The 19,916-nt window shown below is 43.2% G+C and overlaps 1 protein-coding gene, 1 long non-coding RNA gene and 1 pseudogene across 6 annotated transcripts in view; 1 reads left to right on the top strand and 2 right to left on the bottom strand.

Annotated features, from left to right (window-relative positions):
- The window catches only part of CTNNA1 (catenin alpha 1), a 171,511-nt gene extending 151,595 nt beyond the window's left edge, over window positions 1-19,916 (top strand). For 3 of the 5 annotated variants that reach the window (XM_023752104.1, XM_023752105.1, XM_023752106.1), the window contains exons 11-18: window positions 2,300-2,456; window positions 11,239-11,439; window positions 12,187-12,338; window positions 14,727-14,837; window positions 15,983-16,164; window positions 16,270-16,375; window positions 17,863-17,997; window positions 18,702-19,916. In XM_023752104.1, the coding sequence (XP_023607872.1) occupies window positions 2,300-2,456; window positions 11,239-11,439; window positions 12,187-12,338; window positions 14,727-14,837; window positions 15,983-16,164; window positions 16,270-16,375; window positions 17,863-17,997; window positions 18,702-18,989 (1,332 nt within the window). In that variant the 3' untranslated portion in view covers window positions 18,990-19,916. The other 2 variants (XM_023752107.1, XM_023752108.1) reach the window with 2 other exon arrangements.
- On the bottom strand, window positions 4,517-4,978 carry LOC111825480 (annotated as a pseudogene).
- Window positions 12,036-14,088, bottom strand: LOC111825481. Its single transcript, XR_002828659.1, has 2 exons — window positions 13,591-14,088; window positions 12,036-13,514 (listed from the first exon to the last, which is right to left on the bottom strand). It is a non-coding gene; the product is annotated as an uncharacterized LOC111825481 (long non-coding RNA).

Here is a 19,916-nt window from a genome sequence, read left to right as displayed (position 1 = left end):
GTGCCCGCAACCAAGGTACATGCCTTTGACCGGAATCGAACCTGAGACCTTTCAGTCTGCAGGCCGACGCTCTATCCACTGAGCCAAACAGGTTAGGGCTGTGGTTCTTATTTTACCTAGAAAAAAAAACATCCCCAACTCATACCATCAAGTTTGTGTGCTCAAATGCCTCTATGATAACTATTTTTCTGCTTCATCCAGATCTCCACTCCCTCACCATCAGTTTCCTCTTATCTTTGCTTCCCTTCCAAGTTGCATTAGAAACATTTATTTTTAATAACCCATAAGCACCTTGTACTTAGAAAACTTTTTAGTATTTTTTAAAATTTTGGTGGTTTTTTTGCAGCACCACTTAACCCCCATATACCCTCTTCCACTCCCCCCACCCCCCACTGCATTCACCACACTGTTGTCTGTGTCCATGAGTTCTTTCTCTCTTTTTTCTCTTTTGCTTAATTCCTTCACCAACCCCCTAGCACTCCCTTCCTACCAGAGCTTAGAAATCTTAATTTATTATTCTCTCAGCTCATTTTCATACTACTTTCATTACCCATTCAGTGAATACCAAGAATCTGAGTAGATATTTCTCTAAAGAATTTATACTAATGGTCAGTAAGTGCATAAAAAGAACTATACCCATCTAGCCAACATGGAAATGAAAATCAAAACCACAGTGAGGTACCACTTCACACCCACTAGGATAACAATAATTTTAGAAAAAAAGAAAATCAAGTGGGGAAAGTGGAACCCTCATACATGCTGGTGGAAATGTAAAATGCTACAGCTGCTTTGGAAAACAGTAAGGCAGTTCCCAAAATGTTAAACATAAAGTTAACCATATAATCCAGCAATTCCACTGATAGTTATATCCCAAGAATAATGAAAACACAAAAACATGTATTTATAGCAGCAGCATTCGTAATGGCCAAAAAGTGGAAACAGTTCTAATGTCTATCTACTGGTGAATGGATAAATATAATACAGCCGTATAATGGCATATTATCTATATATATATGAAAGCCTAAGTGACTGTTACAACCGGTCAACCAAACGACTGGTCACTATGACACGCACTGACCACCAGTGGGCAGACACTCAACGCAGGAGCTGCCCCCTGGTGGTCAGTGCGCTCCCACAGCCAATCTCCTGTGGCAGGCCAACCTCCTGCGATCCCTCCCCCCAGCCCCAATCTGCCCTGATCGCCGGCCAGGCCAAGGGGCCACCCATGCACGAATTCATGCACTAGGCCTCTAGTTGATTAATAAAAAGGAATGAAATACAAAAACATTTTATAGAATGTGGATGGACCTCAGAAACATTAAGTGAAAGAAGCTAGTTATAAAAATACACATATTAATATGATTTCATTTATATTAAATATCCAGAATTGACAAATCCACAGAGACAAAAAGTTAAGTTAGTGGTTGCCAGGAGATAGGGTTAAGGAATGTTGATGGAAAATGACTACTGATGGATATAGGGTTTCTTTTTGGAGTGATGAAAATTATGATTGTGATGATGGTTGTACAACTGTGAATATACTAAAAATCATTGAATTGTACAGTTTAAATGGGTGAATTGTTTGGTATGTGAATTCTATCTCAAAGCCATTTTTTAAAGAAATAACTTTTTAAACTTCACAAATTTTATTCTTTATGTTGCTATATGTCAAATATGCCTGTTAGAAAAATGCTTGGAAATAGAATACAATATATTATTCACAATTGTGCTTTGATAATGTATCAAGAACCTGAAATGCCTAATGTATATCAAGATTATTAAGAATGGTGGGTAACTGGAACAAACGTAGATATCCTACAATAGGAAAATAGTGATGTGCATCCATAAGATGGAATAAACAGTTGATTTTTTAGACTTACATTTAATGATATGGAGAAGTATTTAAAAGAAATAAGATAGTTTTATGTAGCACATAATTCTAATTGTGTATTTTTTGACATGCATGCATACATATGTATATGAGGAAAAAAAAGCCTGGAATATAATAGAGTTGATATTACAGAGTGGGAAGATTAGATATTTTTATTTGTGATTGTCCATATTTTCAGTGTATTACTATATCTCTCTATTGCAAATGTGTTGCTTCTACATTCACATTTAAAAACCTATTTAACACATTTCTTTATTCCAGCTTTGTGTTATAGTGAAACGTGTGGTATCATGTGTCCTGTAAAATGCGTGTGAAACAAAGCCATCACCACTCTACTGACCATGTTATCCCACCTGTTTTGTTTTCATGACTCTGAAAAGTAAACATTGAACTTGATAATCTTTGCAGGTTATTAATGCTGCATTGGCTTTAGCAGCAAAACCACAGAGTAAGCTGGCCCAAGAGAACATGGATCTTTTTAAAGAGCAGTGGGAAAAACAGGTCCGTGTTCTCACAGATGCTGTCGATGACATCACTTCCATTGATGACTTCTTGGCTGTCTCAGGTAATCAGCTGGTTCCCCAGAGAGGCTTGTGAGGATGTGCATAATTACTTTTGCCTAAGGTACAATAATGGGCAATCATAACACCCCAAGTCTGGGCAGGTAAATCATTGTAGCACTAATACCGTGCTGGTTTTCATTTTAATTAAAAAAACAAACAAACAAACAAAAGCTACCACAGACTCCTGAGCAGTGGGAGGTGGCATTGGAGTTGTTTCCCATGTGGTGGGGCTGGTCTTGATCTTAGAAACTTCAATTAGAAAACTGGCTGGCAGAGAGTTTTCCCTGTTTGTTAAGAGTAGGATTTTGCAACTGACCTGTACAGCACCATACCATCCACCACTCTTCCTGCTGTGTGTTTAGAAAAATGTCCTGTATCCTAGTAGAGGCTGTATGAAGAAGTGAAACTTAGGAGAAGGGAATCCCAACCCCATCACCTTTACTTTCTTTTTTGAAACAATTTTTCCTTGCTTGGAAATCTCCTCTCTCCCTCACAAATGATCATAGTTGAACTGACTACTTTTCAAAAGACAGAAAACAGAGAGGAAATATTTAAATGCCTTTTAATTATGAACTTGCAAAAAATAAATCTGGGTAATTCACCTCATAAAAACAGTTGATTTCATTATATAAACATAAACTGGTAATAACATAGTAAATTGCATTCATATAGAAAATGTCTGTCAATTGCAATTCACTGTTTATCACACAGAGATAAATTTCAATCCATCTCCTTAGAGTTAAGTATAAATGCATTCTCCCTTTAATGGATCCTCTGCTGCCCTTGGCTGCACTGCTTGCTGCCTGGAGGTGCCAGACATCCTGAGGCCAGTGGTGTGGGCAGTCAGTGCTGGGTAGTTGTAGGGCTGAAACTACCTTTTGCCCCAGGGAACCACAGGCTGGAATGTGGGAGTGCGAGTGGCAGTGGGGCTTGAAACAGAAGTGGGGCCTAAGTACATGCACAGCACAGTCCTCCAGCAGTGACCTACATACGGTGACAGTGTGCTCCGCATACCAGTGTCTCCCAGTCTCTGCCTGCTTTCCTTGGGATTGGTGGCTCTACTTGATAGAGTAAGGAGCAGGCAATCCATAAACCTCAAAAAAGGGTGTAAACCGTGCTGCTGCAGGAACCCCAAATTACAGGTGCTGGTACTTGAAAACACTCATTTGGAAGCACATCTTTGCAGGTGCCAAAAATGCAGCAAATGGCTTTTTTTTGGAAATGTTGGCCTTCCGTTGTTTTTCCCAATGAAGTACTGAATTAGTCTTTTTCATAGGTTTAGAAAAAAACATTCTACCTTCACAGCACACTTTTAAGCAAACAACAAATTCAGAATTCTCAATGCAAAGCACCCCTCTGGAGCTAGCTAAGCCATTCCTAAACTTCCCCTCTCCTGATTAGAGTGGGTGTATCAGGCTTGTCTCAAGGGATTTTCAGTTCTTACAGCAAAATAAAATGAAAGAGAATCAAATATCCCTCATACATCTTCAAATCAGAGAACAAAAGGGATTCTGCAGTAATGGTTAGTGAAATCCAGGCAGTGTGGTTAGGGTATGTGACATAAAACAGCAGAATGGTAAAGAGAAATAAAGTTCTTTAACAGATACACTTTTGTGTGATATATTCAATTTTTATGCAACGGTGGAAAGTATAAGGGTTGACTTGATGGAAAGGAGTTTAGACAGTTTCTATTTAGCATATAAAAACACAGAACAATTCTTCTAGTCAAAAAGTGGTGGTATTTTTAGAGCATCTAAATTTTATAGGTGTACCCTGGTGTGTTTCTCGAATGTTTTGTCACAGACTTGCTTAGCAATGTCAAGTAATTAAATAATGAACAATTCCTGATTTTTTGATGTGCTTTTTAGGGGCATAGGATGAAGGGAACAGACAAGCAATTGCCTGTGCAGAGTTCTCCATTAACCAGTTAATTTTTAGCATTTAGAGTCTTTTATACCTTCATGTATCTACCTCATCCATGGCAACTTTAGCACTTTTTTTTTCCTTTCAAATCATTTTAATGTGGCAGTCAAAATATGAAAAGCAGACTTAAACTTGTTCCCTTTAAGGGGGGGTGCTACCATGATTGCTTCACACAAGCATGATCAAAGGTAATGATGACACCGATTCCAAAGACTAAGGGTGGTAAGAAGGCTTCAAGGCTCAAGACTGAAAAGCTTGGTTTCGGAAAGTCTCAGAGGGGTCACAGGTGGCAGGAGAGACATGAAATTTAAGGGACCTTCACAATACAGGGCGCAGTTGCTGGGTCATCAGCACCTTGAAACATTTCTTGATGGTGATTCAGTGTCGAGAGTATTTGCCGTCTGGGGTGAAACTGAGCAGGATGGGCCGAGCAGGTCTGTTGTCCCATAGGATCAAACTTCTTCAGGGTATAGACCTGGTCTCCCTGTTCATTGAGGTGATAGTGGAGAAACATGATCTTGCTGAAGCAGGAGGTTCCAATTCCATCTGCAGCTCAGTCTACTGAGGGTCTCACCCAGCGTTAGCAGTTTTTGTGGGGGGGGGGCTGGGGGGGGCTAGAGAGGTCTCCCCATGTCATGACACATAGCCTCGTAGGGTAGTCTTGGCTGGCTCTCCTTGAGCGGAACCTCACTTAATTGGGCAGCCCCCACTGGTCCTTGTGCAGCTAAGCATCTCTGGATATGCACCGTGGAATGGAGAGCAGGCGTCACTCTGCATAGTCATGGGCAGTCTTTAGATGAGAAGCCATGTCTTGGCCTCATGCTGATCTTCCCTCTTGGCCAATTTCCTCTTGCCCTCACACACACTGGTGCTTCAGTAGTCCCATCAGTTTCTGAGCAGGGGGCTACCAGGTAAGTCCCACCACGGGTGATGGTTGTCTGGGGAGAACCGAGCAGGATGGGCCTTAAGATGGTGGGCCTTAAGATGTTGCCAAATGAAAAGTGATAATGCCACTTGACTCCTTGGAGTGGTTGTTCTCTACTGTATTCTGGTGCCTTGTGGCCCGCTGGCAGTGTGAGGGTTTTTATAGACTATTTCCACTAATGATTTTCCACCATCACTTTCCCTCTTGGAATCCATGGGGCCTGGATGTTTGTTGTAGCCTATCCAAGGGGAAGTTATTTAGGGATCAGGACTGAGAGGACCCTATTATGCTGCTTTAGTTCTGTTGTTCCTGGATATTCTGTTCCATTGGTCCTTAACTTCCCTTATACTTATCACAAGGCATATCCTAAATTTGTGGCTCAAAAAGTAGTGGTCATTTTGCATATCATCTGTAAAGCCACCAAGACCCTGTTGCCAGTGTTTTCTGAATCTGCAGGGCAAGGAGAACCTGGGTTACTCAGATCAAATATGTCACTTGAAAATAGAGAGAGGTGCATGCATGCCCCACTCAGGGAAGAGGAAATGGGGATTCCTTTCCCCCAAGCTGTTCTGTTCATAATGTTGCCTTGTAAATATCGGAGATGGTTTAGGGCAGTGGTTGGCAAACTGCGGCCCCTTTAGTGTGGCTCTTCCACAAAATACCACGTGTGGGCGTGCACGTACAGTGCGATTGAAACTTCGTGGCCACACTCAAGGGGCCAAAGAGCCGCATGTGGCTCGGGAGCCGCAGTTTGCTGATCACTGGTTTAGGATACTAGGGAGCATTCAGCAAATCACGAATGTATTTGCATTGGCTGATCCCATAAGGATGGTGGTTTGAAATTTAACAAAGTGATAAAGACTGTTTGAATTTCATTTGAATTGTATTTGATAAATGTTTTCCATGGAAATGCAATTTACTTTCTCATTCATTTACTCTGCTTACACATGGAAGTTTCGGTTGCTTTTTAAATTTTTTTACTTTTAAAGATGCAGGTGGTTCTAATTGGTTTATTACATTGCTTTACCATATGCTCTCAGAAGCATATAACATACTGCATTAGATACTTTGGGGCAATGCACAAGAGTGGTAATTTGTACTTTTTTCTTCATTATGTATCAATGTGCCCAAAGAATTTGGTCTGATTTGGAGGACATTAAATAAAAGGATTATTATATCAAATTTTTGTTTTTGTGTTTTATAGCAAAAATGCAAAACTGAGATTTCCCTCTTTTGAGGAAGTGGCATAGGTAGTTTAGATTTGATTTCTGACTTCAGTGCCCACTAGCTGTGTGGCCTCAGGCAAGTCACTTAATACTTCTGTGCCTCAGTTTCCTCATTAATTAATGATTATTTATATATTTATATATATTGATTTCAGAGAGGAAGGGAAAAGGTGAGGGAGATAAAAATATCAGTGATGAGAATCATTGATCGGCTGCCTCCTGCACCCCTCCCTACTGGGGACTGAACCTGCAACCCAGGCATGTGCCCTTAATTGGAATCGAACCTGGGACCCTTCAGTCCATAGGCTGATGCTCTATCCACTGAGCCAAACCATTTAGGGCAATGCTGATTTAAAAAAAAAAAAGATAGCTGCCATTTAGTTAAACGTCAAGCACAAAGAATATTTCCTGTTATATAGTAAGTCCTTTGTATAACATTAATATTGTCTCCTATGTGTGCATAAGATTGCACCAATAAAGATATCCAGAGCAAAGGGTATGCAGGACGGGCCCTACTGTGCATTGTGGACTGAAGTATAAGTTTATGCGTCCTTTTTTGGAGAGTGCCAACTGGCTTGGTTCCTAGATGGCAGTTAGGTACCAAACATCTACTTTAAACGTGTAGGCCTTTGATTTAGTAATCCTGTTGCTAGAGAATTTCCCCAGGGACATTTACACAAATGTTTGCCAAAATATCTGTACAAGGATGTTCACTTCAACCAGAAGGTGTAAGAGAAGGCTGGATAAGTGATTTATGGCCCTTCCATCTATTTCAGGGGTCCTCAAACTTTTTAAACGGGGCCAGTTCACTGTCCCTCAGACCGTTGGAGGGCCGGACTATAGTTTAAAAAAAAACTATGAACAAATTCCTATGCACACTGCACATATCTTATTTTGAAGTAAAAAAACAAAACGGTAACAAATACAATATTTGTATTTGCATGTGGCCTGCGGGCCGTAGTTTGAGGACCCCTGATCTATTTAATAGGGACTGCACAGCCATTAAAATAGATGAGTTAGATCTGTAGAGATAAACTTAAAAAGGTTTTCAGGTGAAAAAAAGACATAATAGTGTCCATAATAAATAGACTGTTGTATGTATATGACTTTTTTCCTTGTTAGAAGCACCTACAAAAAAGACTGTAATGAACAATCAGAGCCTTTAATGGGGTACAGATTGCTGTGTCTACTCATAATGGACCCAGGCTAGGTTTCCTGGGAATTTCAATTAAAGCTTAAGTAATTTATGGTTAGTGTGGGTACTCCAACCCTCCCATGTTTGCACATGTCCAACGGCACCAGTGTGGAGGGCAGGGTTGATGCTGTGTCCTGGGTGTGTGGTGGCCTCAGCTGGCCGGGGTTTTCCTAGGCACAGCTGTTCGGTGAGGGTAGAGAATATGACTTTAGTCGGCTTCCTGAAACAGAGGCTTCCTTTGTCGCTAAAGAATGGCAAACCCTTTCCTGGTTTGCATTCATCGGGATGAAAGGCAGTATAAATTCAAGGTCTAAATTGATTTTTAAAAACATAGCTGTCTAGATGAAGGTTAGTGAATCCTTGGTGGAAGTTGGGCCACTTTGTTTAGTGCACAAAAAGAATCATGCTTCGTTGATTCTAAGATGTGCTCCCCCACCCCCACGTATTAACAATCCTGAAACAGGGATGAGTCTTAAAAATCAGTGATATGAGAAAACATTGGTTTATAATTTAGTTAGTATCATCTTAACTTTTTATTCCTTTTCTTTTCTTAGTGATATAAGGTACAAGTGTAAAATTACTAGATTCAGTTAAAAAACACCAGCACAGCAGTTTTTAACACAAGGTCTACTTAGTGTGGTGGACAGGTGCAGTACCATTCTGTTTAGTTAAAATGAATATGTAGAGAGTTTGTATGTAAGTGATGCTTCTGATGGACTCCAAATCTATTTATTCTTGTAATATCCCCTCTAAAATTTGTTTATGTAAAAGGTTTAATGTTTTCTCTTTCAATAGTACCCCGAACAAGTCTAATTTTTAATTTAGTAGACGTTAAATTATGGTCGTCTTAGCTGTATTGTGGTCATTCATTTTTCCCTTTTGTAATAGGAGTTATTACTATATTCTGGGTTTTCTTGGAAATTTTTTAAAATTTTACTAACATTTGAAGGTGTTTAAAAGCAACTTTTAGTTCACAGAAAAGTTAAAAGGTAGAGATTTCCCATCTAATACCTGCTTCCACACATGCTCAGCCTTTCCCATTTTCAACATCCCCACCGCAGCGGCTTATCTGTTAAAATTGAATAACCCAAAGTCCATAATGTGCATTATTATTCACTCTTGGTGGTTTACATTATACGGTTTTGAACAAATGGACCATCACTATAGTATCAGATAAAATATTCCCTGCCCTAAAAAAAATAATAAAAAAAAAAATCTCTGTGCTCTGTCTATTCATCCCTCCTCTCTCCAACCTGATTTTTTTTTTTTTTTACTATCTCCATAGTTTTGCCTTTTTCAGCATGTCATATAGTAGGAATCATATAGCATGTAGCCTTTTCAGACTGTCTGTCTTCACTTAGTAATATTCATTTATGATTCCTCCATGTCTTTTCATGACTTGATAATTATTGTTTTTATATGCACTTTAATTTTTTTTAATTTTTAAAAAATCTTTGTTGAATGTAATATTTCCCCCCCTATTCACTCCTTGTAGCCCATCCCCACCCCATTATTTCCTTTTAGTGCTAAATAATATTCCATTGTCTAGATGTACCACAGTTAATCTGTTCACCCACTTGGACATCTTGGTTGCTTTCAAGTTTTGGCAATTATGAATAAAGCTGCTAGAAACATCTTTGTGCAGGTTTTTATGTGGATGTAAGTTTTCATTGTCTTGGGATAAATTCCAAGGAATGTGATTGCTGGATCATATGATAATAGTTTAGTTTTGTAGCAAAGATGTTTTTACCAGATTTCCTTTCAATTGTAATTGTTCACATCATTATTTCTTTCTTGTGATTTTTTTTCCCCATCTTAATCCCATTATACTCATGGTTTTAGAACAAAGAGATCCTTATAGAGACCCTGTCTGCAGTCTCTTGGGAACTACAAAAAGGAGGAGGGTATTGGTTCTTGGGGCCGACTGGAGATCCTGAAGCCCAGAGGCGGGTGTCTGGTGGCTCTGTTCTCTGCGATACTGCTGAATACTTGTGATGAAAGGAAATAGCCTATCATGACCACTTCCTTGTTTTGGGTACTTAAGAGGTGAAGTGTATTGTTATATATAATGTGACTACATTAGCAGAGGCTGTGAAAGAAGGGTATTGGCTTTGGAAGTGGGTTAAATCAGGAACTAGTTCTAGATAATGACATGTCAAAGCATAAGGTAGCCAGGGCTGGCAGAGAACTAACCAGATGTGTTTTTTAAACAGATTGCATTTCTACTAATTATTCTGGTCTTCCAGAACTGGGACCATTAGTCTTTCACCTGTAGTGCCAGGTACTGTCTTGGCTTAATAGAGTGGGCATGTCTTTGACTCTGTTTCTACGAGTCCTTACATGTTTTGAAGACAGCTTCTTTCTGAGCAGGAAGGAAATGGCCAGGTAATAACCTGGGAACTTTCCTGTGTGTCCCTTGCCCACCCACCCCATGGAGTGTGGGCAGCCCTGTCATTCTGGCTGACTGGTCCCTGGGTGAGAGCTTTCCCTTTCCCATTCTGGGCCTGCACCTACAGACCGACGTCTTCCACGTCTACAGTTGCGTAGCGCCCCAAATTTATTACTCTCTGCTCTTGAACATTTGGGTTGTCCCCATTTTGCTATTATCAATGAGGCTGAAGTGAATGCCTTACTCTGAGGTTTCCAGGATCTAGTGTCAAGCTTTATTGTTTTCAGGAAAAATAGTTTTGGTGTGTCTTCCAATTCCAGCTCTGTCACTGGTAGGAGCCACTTCTGGGCTTAACAGAATTCAAGGATTTCCACAAATACCACAACAGGCCCACCTGCAGCCTGTAGGGTTAGGAAATGTTCCCTCCGTATGCTCCCTCAGCGCCCCTCAGGAAGGCTTCCCCTGCTGACCGCACCTGCTCCTCTGGGCTGTGCTGACTGCCACTGGCATCTGCTGGAAGGAGGGGTGAGGCACTGGGAGGTAGCCTTACAGTGAACCTTTTCTTCTAATTTAGACTTCGGGATATATGTAAGGTCAATGAGATTATTTAAGGGAAAGAGAAGTTCTTGAGGTTTCTGTTATCTGAATCATCTGCTTGACTTATAGAATAACTGTGCCTTACAGATGGGCCTTTTTCTCTTTTTTTAAACCTGGAATAAAGATTGTTATTCTCGGAGGTGATTATAGGTTGAGTTTCAGTGGGACAGTTAATCCAGCAGTTAATCTTTTCTCTTCAGTGCAATAATGCATGTAAAAGCTTTTGGCGCTGTGGCTGGCACAGAGTGAGCTCTCAGTGAATGGTACATGCCAACTAACAGTTATTGTCCCCTTTTCAGCACAGGGAATACAGTCAGTGTTGTAATAACTATGTATGCTGTCAGGTGGGTACTAGACATATTTGGGGTGATCACTTTGTAAGTTATATAAATGTCTAATCACTGTTGTACACCTGAAACTAATATGTATTATGTAACAACTATAATTGAAAAAAAAATTTCAAGGCAAAAAAATTGTCCCCTTCTTTTGAAAGGCCTTCTCCCTCATTCCACTTTTGCTTGTTCCTCAGAGAATCACATATTGGAAGATGTGAACAAATGTGTCATTGCTCTCCAAGAGAAAGATGTGGACGGGCTAGACCGCACAGCTGGTGCAATCCGAGGCCGGGCAGCCCGGGTCATTCATGTAGTCACCTCTGAGATGGACAACTATGAGCCAGGGGTCTACACAGAGAAGGTGCTGGAAGCTACCAAGCTTCTCTCCAACACAGGTATGGGAACTCCCTGCCTTACTGGTGCTCCCCACACAGCCCGGGTGGGCTAGGCCAGGCCCTGTGGGTGGGAAGTAGGAGACCAGGACTCAGGCCTTAAGTGTTCTGGGTGGACACTAGACTTGTGAGAAGTTGGTCAGCCAAATTAAGGCCTCACACACACGTTTCCTTCATGTGGGTGCCATGATTAATGAGGGGAATAATTCTTTTTTTTCTCCTTGCCCGAGGATATGTTTTTTTAAGTTGATTTTAGAGAGAGGGGAAGGGAAACATCAATTTGTTACCTCCCATACACGCCCCGACCAACGATCAAACCTGCAAACTAGGTATGTGTTGTGACTGGGAATCGAACCTGCATCCTTTTGGTGTGAGGTATGAAGCTCCAACCAACTTAACCGCCCAGCCAGGTCTGAGGAAATAATTCTGAAAGCACTGTTTAAGATTAATTTTTGAGTTAAGTCTTCTGTTAGTGAATAAATACTAATTTAAGGAGGGTCCCATTCTTAAGGCCTCAAATTAACCTTACTTCAATGTTCTCAACCATCGAAATCCTTTATTGTAAAATCTGGTCAGAGACAAAGAGGATGATTCGAGTCTTGGTTGAAATACATTTAATTTATTTCAGCCATAAATCTCACATAGGTAGAAGTGGAAGCTCTTCATCAGACACCTTGCCTCTTTCTGAGTGAGGTAGATTCAGGGAGGGCTATAGAATGATGATGTCTGCTGGGCCTCTTTTCTCTGCAGTTATGCCGCGTTTTACTGAGCAAGTAGAAGCGGCCGTGGAAGCCCTCAGCTCGGACCCCGCCCAGCCCATGGATGAGAATGAGTTTATCGATGCCTCCCGCCTGGTGTACGATGGCATCCGGGACATCAGGAAAGCGGTGTTGATGATAAGGGTGAGTAACTGCATTTCGGATGTTTTAATAGCTTGTTCTTATCATTTGCTAACCTTGAGAACAATGCATCATTCTGGAACTCAGCAGATGTATTGGCAGTATATTAAAACCATGAATCTAAAAGCTGTTAGAATGAGATATATTTAATTACATTGTCTGAAATGACTGTTAGTTGCAAGTTAGAGCCCAAACTCAGACTGAGAACAGGAGCTAGTATGAGTTGCTCCTGATGATTTTAGAGCACACAATCACCACAAATAGGTTTCCATTTGCCTTAGAGGGAAACTATAGAAAATAAAGGCTTTTTAGTTAATTTCAGAGAGGGGAGTATTCCTTATTGCAGGTTGAAGTTATTCTTCACATGGAGCTCCCCCCCCCCCCTTTTGAAGGGGTGGCAGGCAGGATGCTAGAACCCCAGTTCAGGGTGAGGATGAGCGACTGTGGCAGCCCTGGTCATGTTCCCTGGCTCAGGGCCCCCATGTGGCCCATCGTCTCCGAGAGCAGCAGTTCTCACCATCTGAAAGTCCAGCCCCTCTGGGTTGGCATAAACAGGTTTTGAGAAGCTCCAACCCCTCTGTAATGTACCCCCAGGGTGCTCGGCCTGGGTCTCGCAGCTGCCTTTCCCATAGCAGTCATCCTTCACATGCTGTTCTGAGCACAAGTGTGTAGCCATCCTCAGCCCCTGTCCGCAGCATAGGTGGCTGCTTTGCTGTCGATCTAGTTGGATCAGAGGAGCTTCATTCACAGCTTCATGGTTTGCTAGTCAGACCTCAAGGTAGGCAGGGATCTGTCTCACTTTTTACCCCCTCAGCCTGACAGCTACAGAGCCTAGCTGGACTGTCAGCTGGAAAGAGACCATTTCTAAGGCAGTTGCATTAGGCTGGATCCATTTTATATGCAGTGTAAGACTGTACTGCTCTGAGGTGAGGAGGAAAACAACTGTTCAGAGATGGCCTGGTTGGCTGTTCCTGCAGGCCCCAGGTCACCCCCGACATGTTGGGGTGGGCCGGGAGCTTGTGGAGCCTTTTCCTTTCTTCAGTCCTGCTGCTGCTAAAGAAGAACCCATATTATGTAGAGGCCATATCTCAGTGGTGTGAAGGGATCCCCGGATCACATACACCAGGGCCAGTGAACACAGCCCTATTTCTCCAGAAGCCTTTCCATGATGACAGACACCTAGAAACAGTAAAAGAAACCTTAATGATGGAGGAGGCTAATGCCTTTGGGGATTTCAGTGGCTGAAACTGCATACCTCCAGGAGGTGCTTGCGAATTCCAGAGTCCTTTCTGAGGAAGCAAGTAGGGTTGTGGGAAACCACATCTTAGGGTCAGGCAGCTGGCTTGGCTTCCTCTTCCAGCTCTGGAAGGATAAAATGGGCAATAGTGACGTCGTGTTTTGCGCTCCCAGCTCGGAGACACTCCGGGATCTTGTGTTGATGTGCTCTTGGTGTCTCATGTACCTCTGCTATTCTCACCTCTTCCCATTGAGGGAGAGGCCTGGCCCTTGCACATGTACAGACTCTTGGCGGTTTCAGGTGCTTCTCACACGTCCTCTCATTTGAGCCTCACAGCAAATCTTGGGGCTGGGCTTGGATCAGGTCCTGGGGCAGATGAGGGCCTGCCCTCCTGTCACAGGCAGCTGTTCTGCCTCCTGCCCCCTTACTGATGACTTCCAGATGACATTATGTTTCAAGTCAGCAGCTAGTCATGTGAGGCTGGAGGCTGTGCAAAATAAGAATTTTATTTCATAATTAAAGCAGAACTAGGACCATTAATTAGTTCCTTTGGTATTTAGACCTTACCTGCCACATTCTCTCTTTTCCTTTTATCAAAGGAAAAAATACATAAAAATTAACTATTTTTACCCCTCAAAGCAGCCTTTGGTACCCTAAGAGAAGGCCCAGTATTATTTAATACATTTAATGTTCTTCTTGTCATAAAGTGGAAAAGTTAAGAAACTGCCTAATATTGTGTAAAATACCTCTATTTTTAAATTAAAATACCTTTTCTACCCTGGACAGTTCTCATCTTTGTCTTTAGATGCAGCTGTGGGAGGAGTACATTAAGAAGTATAAATCTGATGTCAAAGAGAGTCTTGACTCAGGGGTGGGAATTGGAGCCCTAACCCCCAAAAAGGAATCCCTTGGCCCTTTGGCAAGTGTGGTGTGGTGCCCTGGCCTACTGTTTGTTGGATGAGCCACCCACAGGTGCACCTGTGAGGCAAGGTCTCAAACGAATAGTGAGTGCTTTTAGCTATTACCCACATCTGTTTAGAATCCTGCACATGAAAATTCTGGGTGTCCCTACATCAGGCAGGGTGTGGACTGAGTGGCTCGGGACAGCGGGAGGCCTACGTTGTATCTGGCTCATATCTCTCTCTTGATGGCAGACTCCTGAGGAGTTGGATGACTCTGACTTCGAGACAGAAGACTTCGATGTCCGCAGCAGGACAAGCGTCCAGACAGAAGATGACCAGTTGATAGCTGGCCAGAGTGCCCGGGTAAGGAATCAGTTAAACTTGTTTTGGCCCTCGCCAGTTTGGCTTAGTGGATAGTGTGTCAGCCTGCACATAAAAGGGTTGCAGGCCCGATCCCCAGCTGGGGTGTGTGTGTGAGGCAACCAATCAATGTGTCTCTCAAAAAAAACAAAACTTGTTCTGCAGACCTTCTCTGTCCCTCTCAGGTCTTAGCTTTTCTTTTCCAGGAAAATACTCTATTTTGAGAACCCAATTTTCCCTCTTTTCTTCTGGCCATAGGACGGAAGTTGTGGCACCTGCTAGTCAATTGTAGGTTTCTCCAAAGTGTCTCCTCAGTTGTGCCCTGGGGCTTTGGTTTATGACAATCCTGCATCAGGAGAGCCTGAGGATCTAATCAACACAATGGTGGTTAAAAAGATTGCGGTCTTTGTCCATGTCAGTTACACTGAAATATTTATTTATGGGTTAAATAAAATAACAGTGTTACATTCAAGAGAATCAGTCAGAACCTTTGCATCCATTTGAGTCATTAAATCTTCCATCAGTAGCATTTTTGTTTTGGGGAGGATGCCAAGAAATATTTCTAAGGAGTCCTTTTTCACTTCTCAGATATTTTGAACAGCGAGTACATCCCTGCTTTAGGCCCCACTTTGTCATGAGCACTTTGGGGAGAGCCCAGGTGCTACTTTGGTAAGGTGTCAATGCTACTGAGCTATACAAAGTGTATATACCTCAGCAGGTTCTCTGCTGCCTCCTTTAAAATTTACATTCTAAAGGCACTTCCAGTTCACCTTGAAAAGTTAAAGATGCAATGCGGCCACAGGAAATGCTTGGGAAAGCGCCACCAGCATTAGCCCTTCTCTCATCTGCGCCCTCACAGGAGACAGAGGATGAAACTTTTGCAGAACTCAATTAAGCAGGCTCTGTTCCTGGGCCAGTGTGATCCCGAAGTGTCCACATTAGCCTTGTACCCCTTATACTCTTGTTTTCCTTCACATTAAAATTTGTTCTTAAAAGTGGGTTGGGAATGGCCCTTCAGGCAAAATGAAACCTATTAAAGCATTATCCTATCTATGTCATAGATTGCTCGGTGGAAATGCTTTCGGCTAATGTACTGTGAGAATGTCATATTCTTTCCATGTAAGAGCTTTCTGTGCTTCTGATTTTAGGCAATCATGGCTCAGCTTCCCCAAGAGCAAAAAGCAAAGATTGCAGAACAGGTGGCCAGCTTCCAGGAAGAAAAGAGCAAGCTGGATGCTGAAGTGTCCAAATGGGACGACAGTGGTAACGACATCATCGTGCTGGCCAAGCAGATGTGCATGATCATGATGGAGATGACCGACTTCACCCGGTGAGCGGTGCCCGGCCCACAGCCGCAGAGGCAGCCATCTTCTCTTTTCTACTCACTGCCAACTATGAAGGGCTTCACGTACAATGATCCTTGTTCTTTTTTCAGAGGTAAGGGACCGCTCAAAAACACATCAGATGTGATCAGTGCTGCCAAGAAAATTGCAGAGGCAGGATCCAGGATGGATAAGCTTGGCCGCACCATCGCAGACCATGTAAGTAACAGACCTAACATGTGGGTCTCAGCCCAGCCTGGTCCATTCCTGAGGCAGCAATAACAATTATTTTCAGGGGACACAACACTCATCTCAAAAATTGTTCTTAACTTGCCAACCAGCATAGAGTTTTAAGAATTTCTGAATAATTCTTTGGTAATTCTTGAGAGAACATACCTGGAGGTGTGTCTGTCCTGAATAATAGCTAAAATCTAGCCTCTCCTGGGGACGTGTGTATTCCTAGTTCTCTTCAGAACTTGAGCTCTGGGCAGGCACTGCTTCCAAGCCTACCACGCTGACCCCAGGTGTGCGAGTGCCTCTTCTCGTGGATTTGCTTCTTAGAAGCAGCAGGATAATGTGTCCAGTTGGGGACAGACATGTGTCCTCAGCACTGTGAGTTCTCAACTACCCAGCTTTCATAAACCCTTTATTCCCTGCAGTGATACGTCAGAAAATGTGGTTCCTACTCCTGGAGAGTTGACATTTTCCTTTGATGTTCCAAGACTTATTTACTGGAGATGCTGTTTCTCAGTTACAGTTCTCTGTAGTCTAAGCCCTTCCCCTGAGGTATCAAGCCTCTCACCCTGCATCTGGGCTGAGGGACAGCAGTGCCTCATCGCTCAAGCCAAAGATTCAGAAGTCATCCTAACCCCTCCTTCCCACAATCCAGTGCTAAGTGCTATACTTCTACTGGCCACCATCTAGTCTTGTCCCCTCTTCCAGAGCCAGCTCAGGCCGACCTCCACAGCCCATGCCTGGACTACTCCTTGTGGCTGCTCCTCACTGCTTCCCCTCTCTCTTCTCCACGCCGTCCTCCATACAGCTGCCAGTACAGTCTTCCTACACACTCATCTAAAGTGCATGTCTTAATAGGGCTCTGCTGTGTTCCGTAAGATTCTTAAATTCAAAATTTCCAGCATGGTCTACAGGTTTGTCTGTGCCCAGTCTCCCAGAGGGAAATGTTTGCTATAAATACCTGAGAGGTGCTCTGTATTTCTTTCTCTGGGTAAAGCTTCCTGAGCTTTGGCAGCAAGACAGGAATTGGGCAGCGGCTGCCCTTTAATTTTCCAGTGGCTGGTCAAGACCTCGCAGTCTCCCACTGCTTGTTCTCTTGCTTTGATTCACTCATCCTCCATCTTTGCCTGAAGTGAACCTCTCCTTTCACCAGGTGTTTACGGTGTGTATCATAATTGAGCAGAAGAGCTGTTGGGATGGTTGTTAGCAAGCTCAGAGCACTCTGGCTTTTCTTCAGAACCAAGCTCTTGCTTGCTGACGCTTTTTTCACCTTTAGGGGCTTGGGCCCAAGCAGAGGGCAGCCTAGAGCCAAACTGCCCCAGGTAATTGGGTAACTCATCTCTCATGCCCTTTGCTCCAGCAAGGAGAGAGGAAGCCTCTCTTGGTGGCACACAGAGATTTAGAAACAGCCCCCGGGGGTAGGTGTGTTTAGATCAGGCCTGGGTGCTCTGCTAAACTTATTCTCCCGTCAGTGTCCAGACTCGGCCTGCAAGCAGGACCTGCTGGCCTACCTGCAGCGCATCGCCCTCTACTGCCACCAGCTCAACATCTGCAGCAAAGTCAAGGCCGAGGTGCAGAACCTTGGTGGGGAGCTCGTTGTCTCTGGGGTAAGTTTCATCTGTGAAAAGAAGTGGGTGGTGGGAATAGTCTGGCCTTTGTCCACATACACTCCTTACCTGCCCTGAACTGGGAAGGTGAGCTGTGGAAAACCCTGAAGTTTCTTCCTTGGAGGCCAAGGGCTGGCTGCACCTCAGTTGCAGGTATATTTTTAATCTTCCCTGTTTTTCTTTCCCCACAGAAGAATTGAGCCTGTTCAAAAATTGCAAAGATGATATAGCAAGGCTTTCTCAAATCTCCTCTACCCCTCCAAGTGCTTCAGTATTATCACCCCTCCTTGTCTCTTTACCATGTCACTGTTCTGGACCTCTCCTCACCTGGGGGAGGGCAAAGAGGTGATCTCGCTCGGTGTGCTGGGCTCTATTAATTCCCTGGAATTTCCTTTCAAAGAAATTGACACCATTTGGTCACCTGCTACAAGTCAGTGCCCCTGGCCATGGCTGACTCAGGCCTCCTCCTCCAGCTTGTTTGAGGGGTGAGGGGGAGGTGGCGATGCCTTACATTCTTGTTACTGTTCCCTTTATTTCTTCAGAAGATCTGAAACAGGCCTTTTAGGGTATTTGAATAAGAGCAGCCAATTATATGGGGCTGTGGCCCACCCCTGAAGGGAAGGAGGAGGGGGCTCCCCCCTCACCCAACCCTGGGGCTAAAGGTCAGGCCTGTGCTCCTCACCGCCCATGTTTGTGTCTCTTAGGTGGACAGCGCCATGTCCCTGATCCAGGCTGCCAAGAACTTGATGAACGCCGTGGTGCAGACAGTGAAGGCCTCCTATGTGGCCTCCACCAAGTACCAGAAGTCGCAGGGCATGGCTTCCCTCAACCTCCCGGCTGTGTCGTGGAAGATGAAGGCACCTGAGAAAAAGCCCTTGGTGAAGAGAGAGAAACAGGATGAGACACAGACCAAGATTAAACGGGCGTCTCAGAAGAAGCATGTGAACCCTGTGCAGGCACTCAGCGAGTTCAGAGCCATGGACAGCATCTAAGGCTGCCCTCGCCAGCTGCCCCCACCCATCGGGGCTCTTAAGATCAGTCACTGTTCTTCACTCAAATGTATTTGCTAAATAGAGCACTGATGTTAGAGTCCACCGGGAAATAGGCAGATGTTAAACCTGGCCAGGTGGTGAATTTTGCAAGGACATACTTGTGTTTAAGTCAGTCACAAATACTTTTAGAATTCAGGAGCATATTTCTAGCTGTATTTTTTTATAAGCTTAAATAAAAATCCCATAACCAAAGAGAATCCCATATTAACTTGTTAGTGACATTCTCGACCAAGTTGTGTGGCATTAGGGTCTGAGAAAAGGAGAGATCTGACTCACCCTTTTTTCAGGGAGGGGTCTTCCACCAGCCCAGGGTCTGGGCAGGTTGGCTGGTATTAAATGCCAAAGATGACCAGGGCAAGCAAACTGGGTGTCTTAGGAAGTGGTCCCCAGAGAGGAAATGTTTCTAGAAAGGTCCTGAGAGGGACAAACCACATGAAACTCAGTAAAACAATGTATCATGCAGAACACTGATTACTCTCTTTATGATGTGAAATGAGAATTGTAATGCATGGTTACAGTCACTGATGTGCTCTGCTGCAGGACATATTAAAAAGTTGCTTATTTTCTTCCTCAGGCTAGAATGTTATGATGCCATAATCAGAACTTGCTTGTTTCCCTTTGTTCAGCTCCAAATGCAAATACATCATTGGGCTCACTTCTAATAATTGCAGTGTTTCCTGCCTTGGGCTTACTACAGTAGCCTAACAAAGTAGCATTTGCTTAGGCAATAACTTAGACATTACCTTATTTGTGATTAATATAGCGATTACTATAGCTACAAGGTATAATTTTACTATCTATTTAAATTTTATGAATTCGAATGTTTTTTACACTAACTTTTCCCAATAAAGTCCACCTTGAAACCAA

This window comes from Myotis lucifugus, unplaced genomic scaffold, assembly GCF_000147115.1.
Source record: "Myotis lucifugus unplaced genomic scaffold, Myoluc2.0 scaffold_28, whole genome shotgun sequence".
NCBI classification, from domain to species: Eukaryota; Metazoa; Chordata; class Mammalia; order Chiroptera; family Vespertilionidae; genus Myotis; species Myotis lucifugus.
This window is presented reverse-complemented; position numbering and strand designations above follow the sequence as displayed.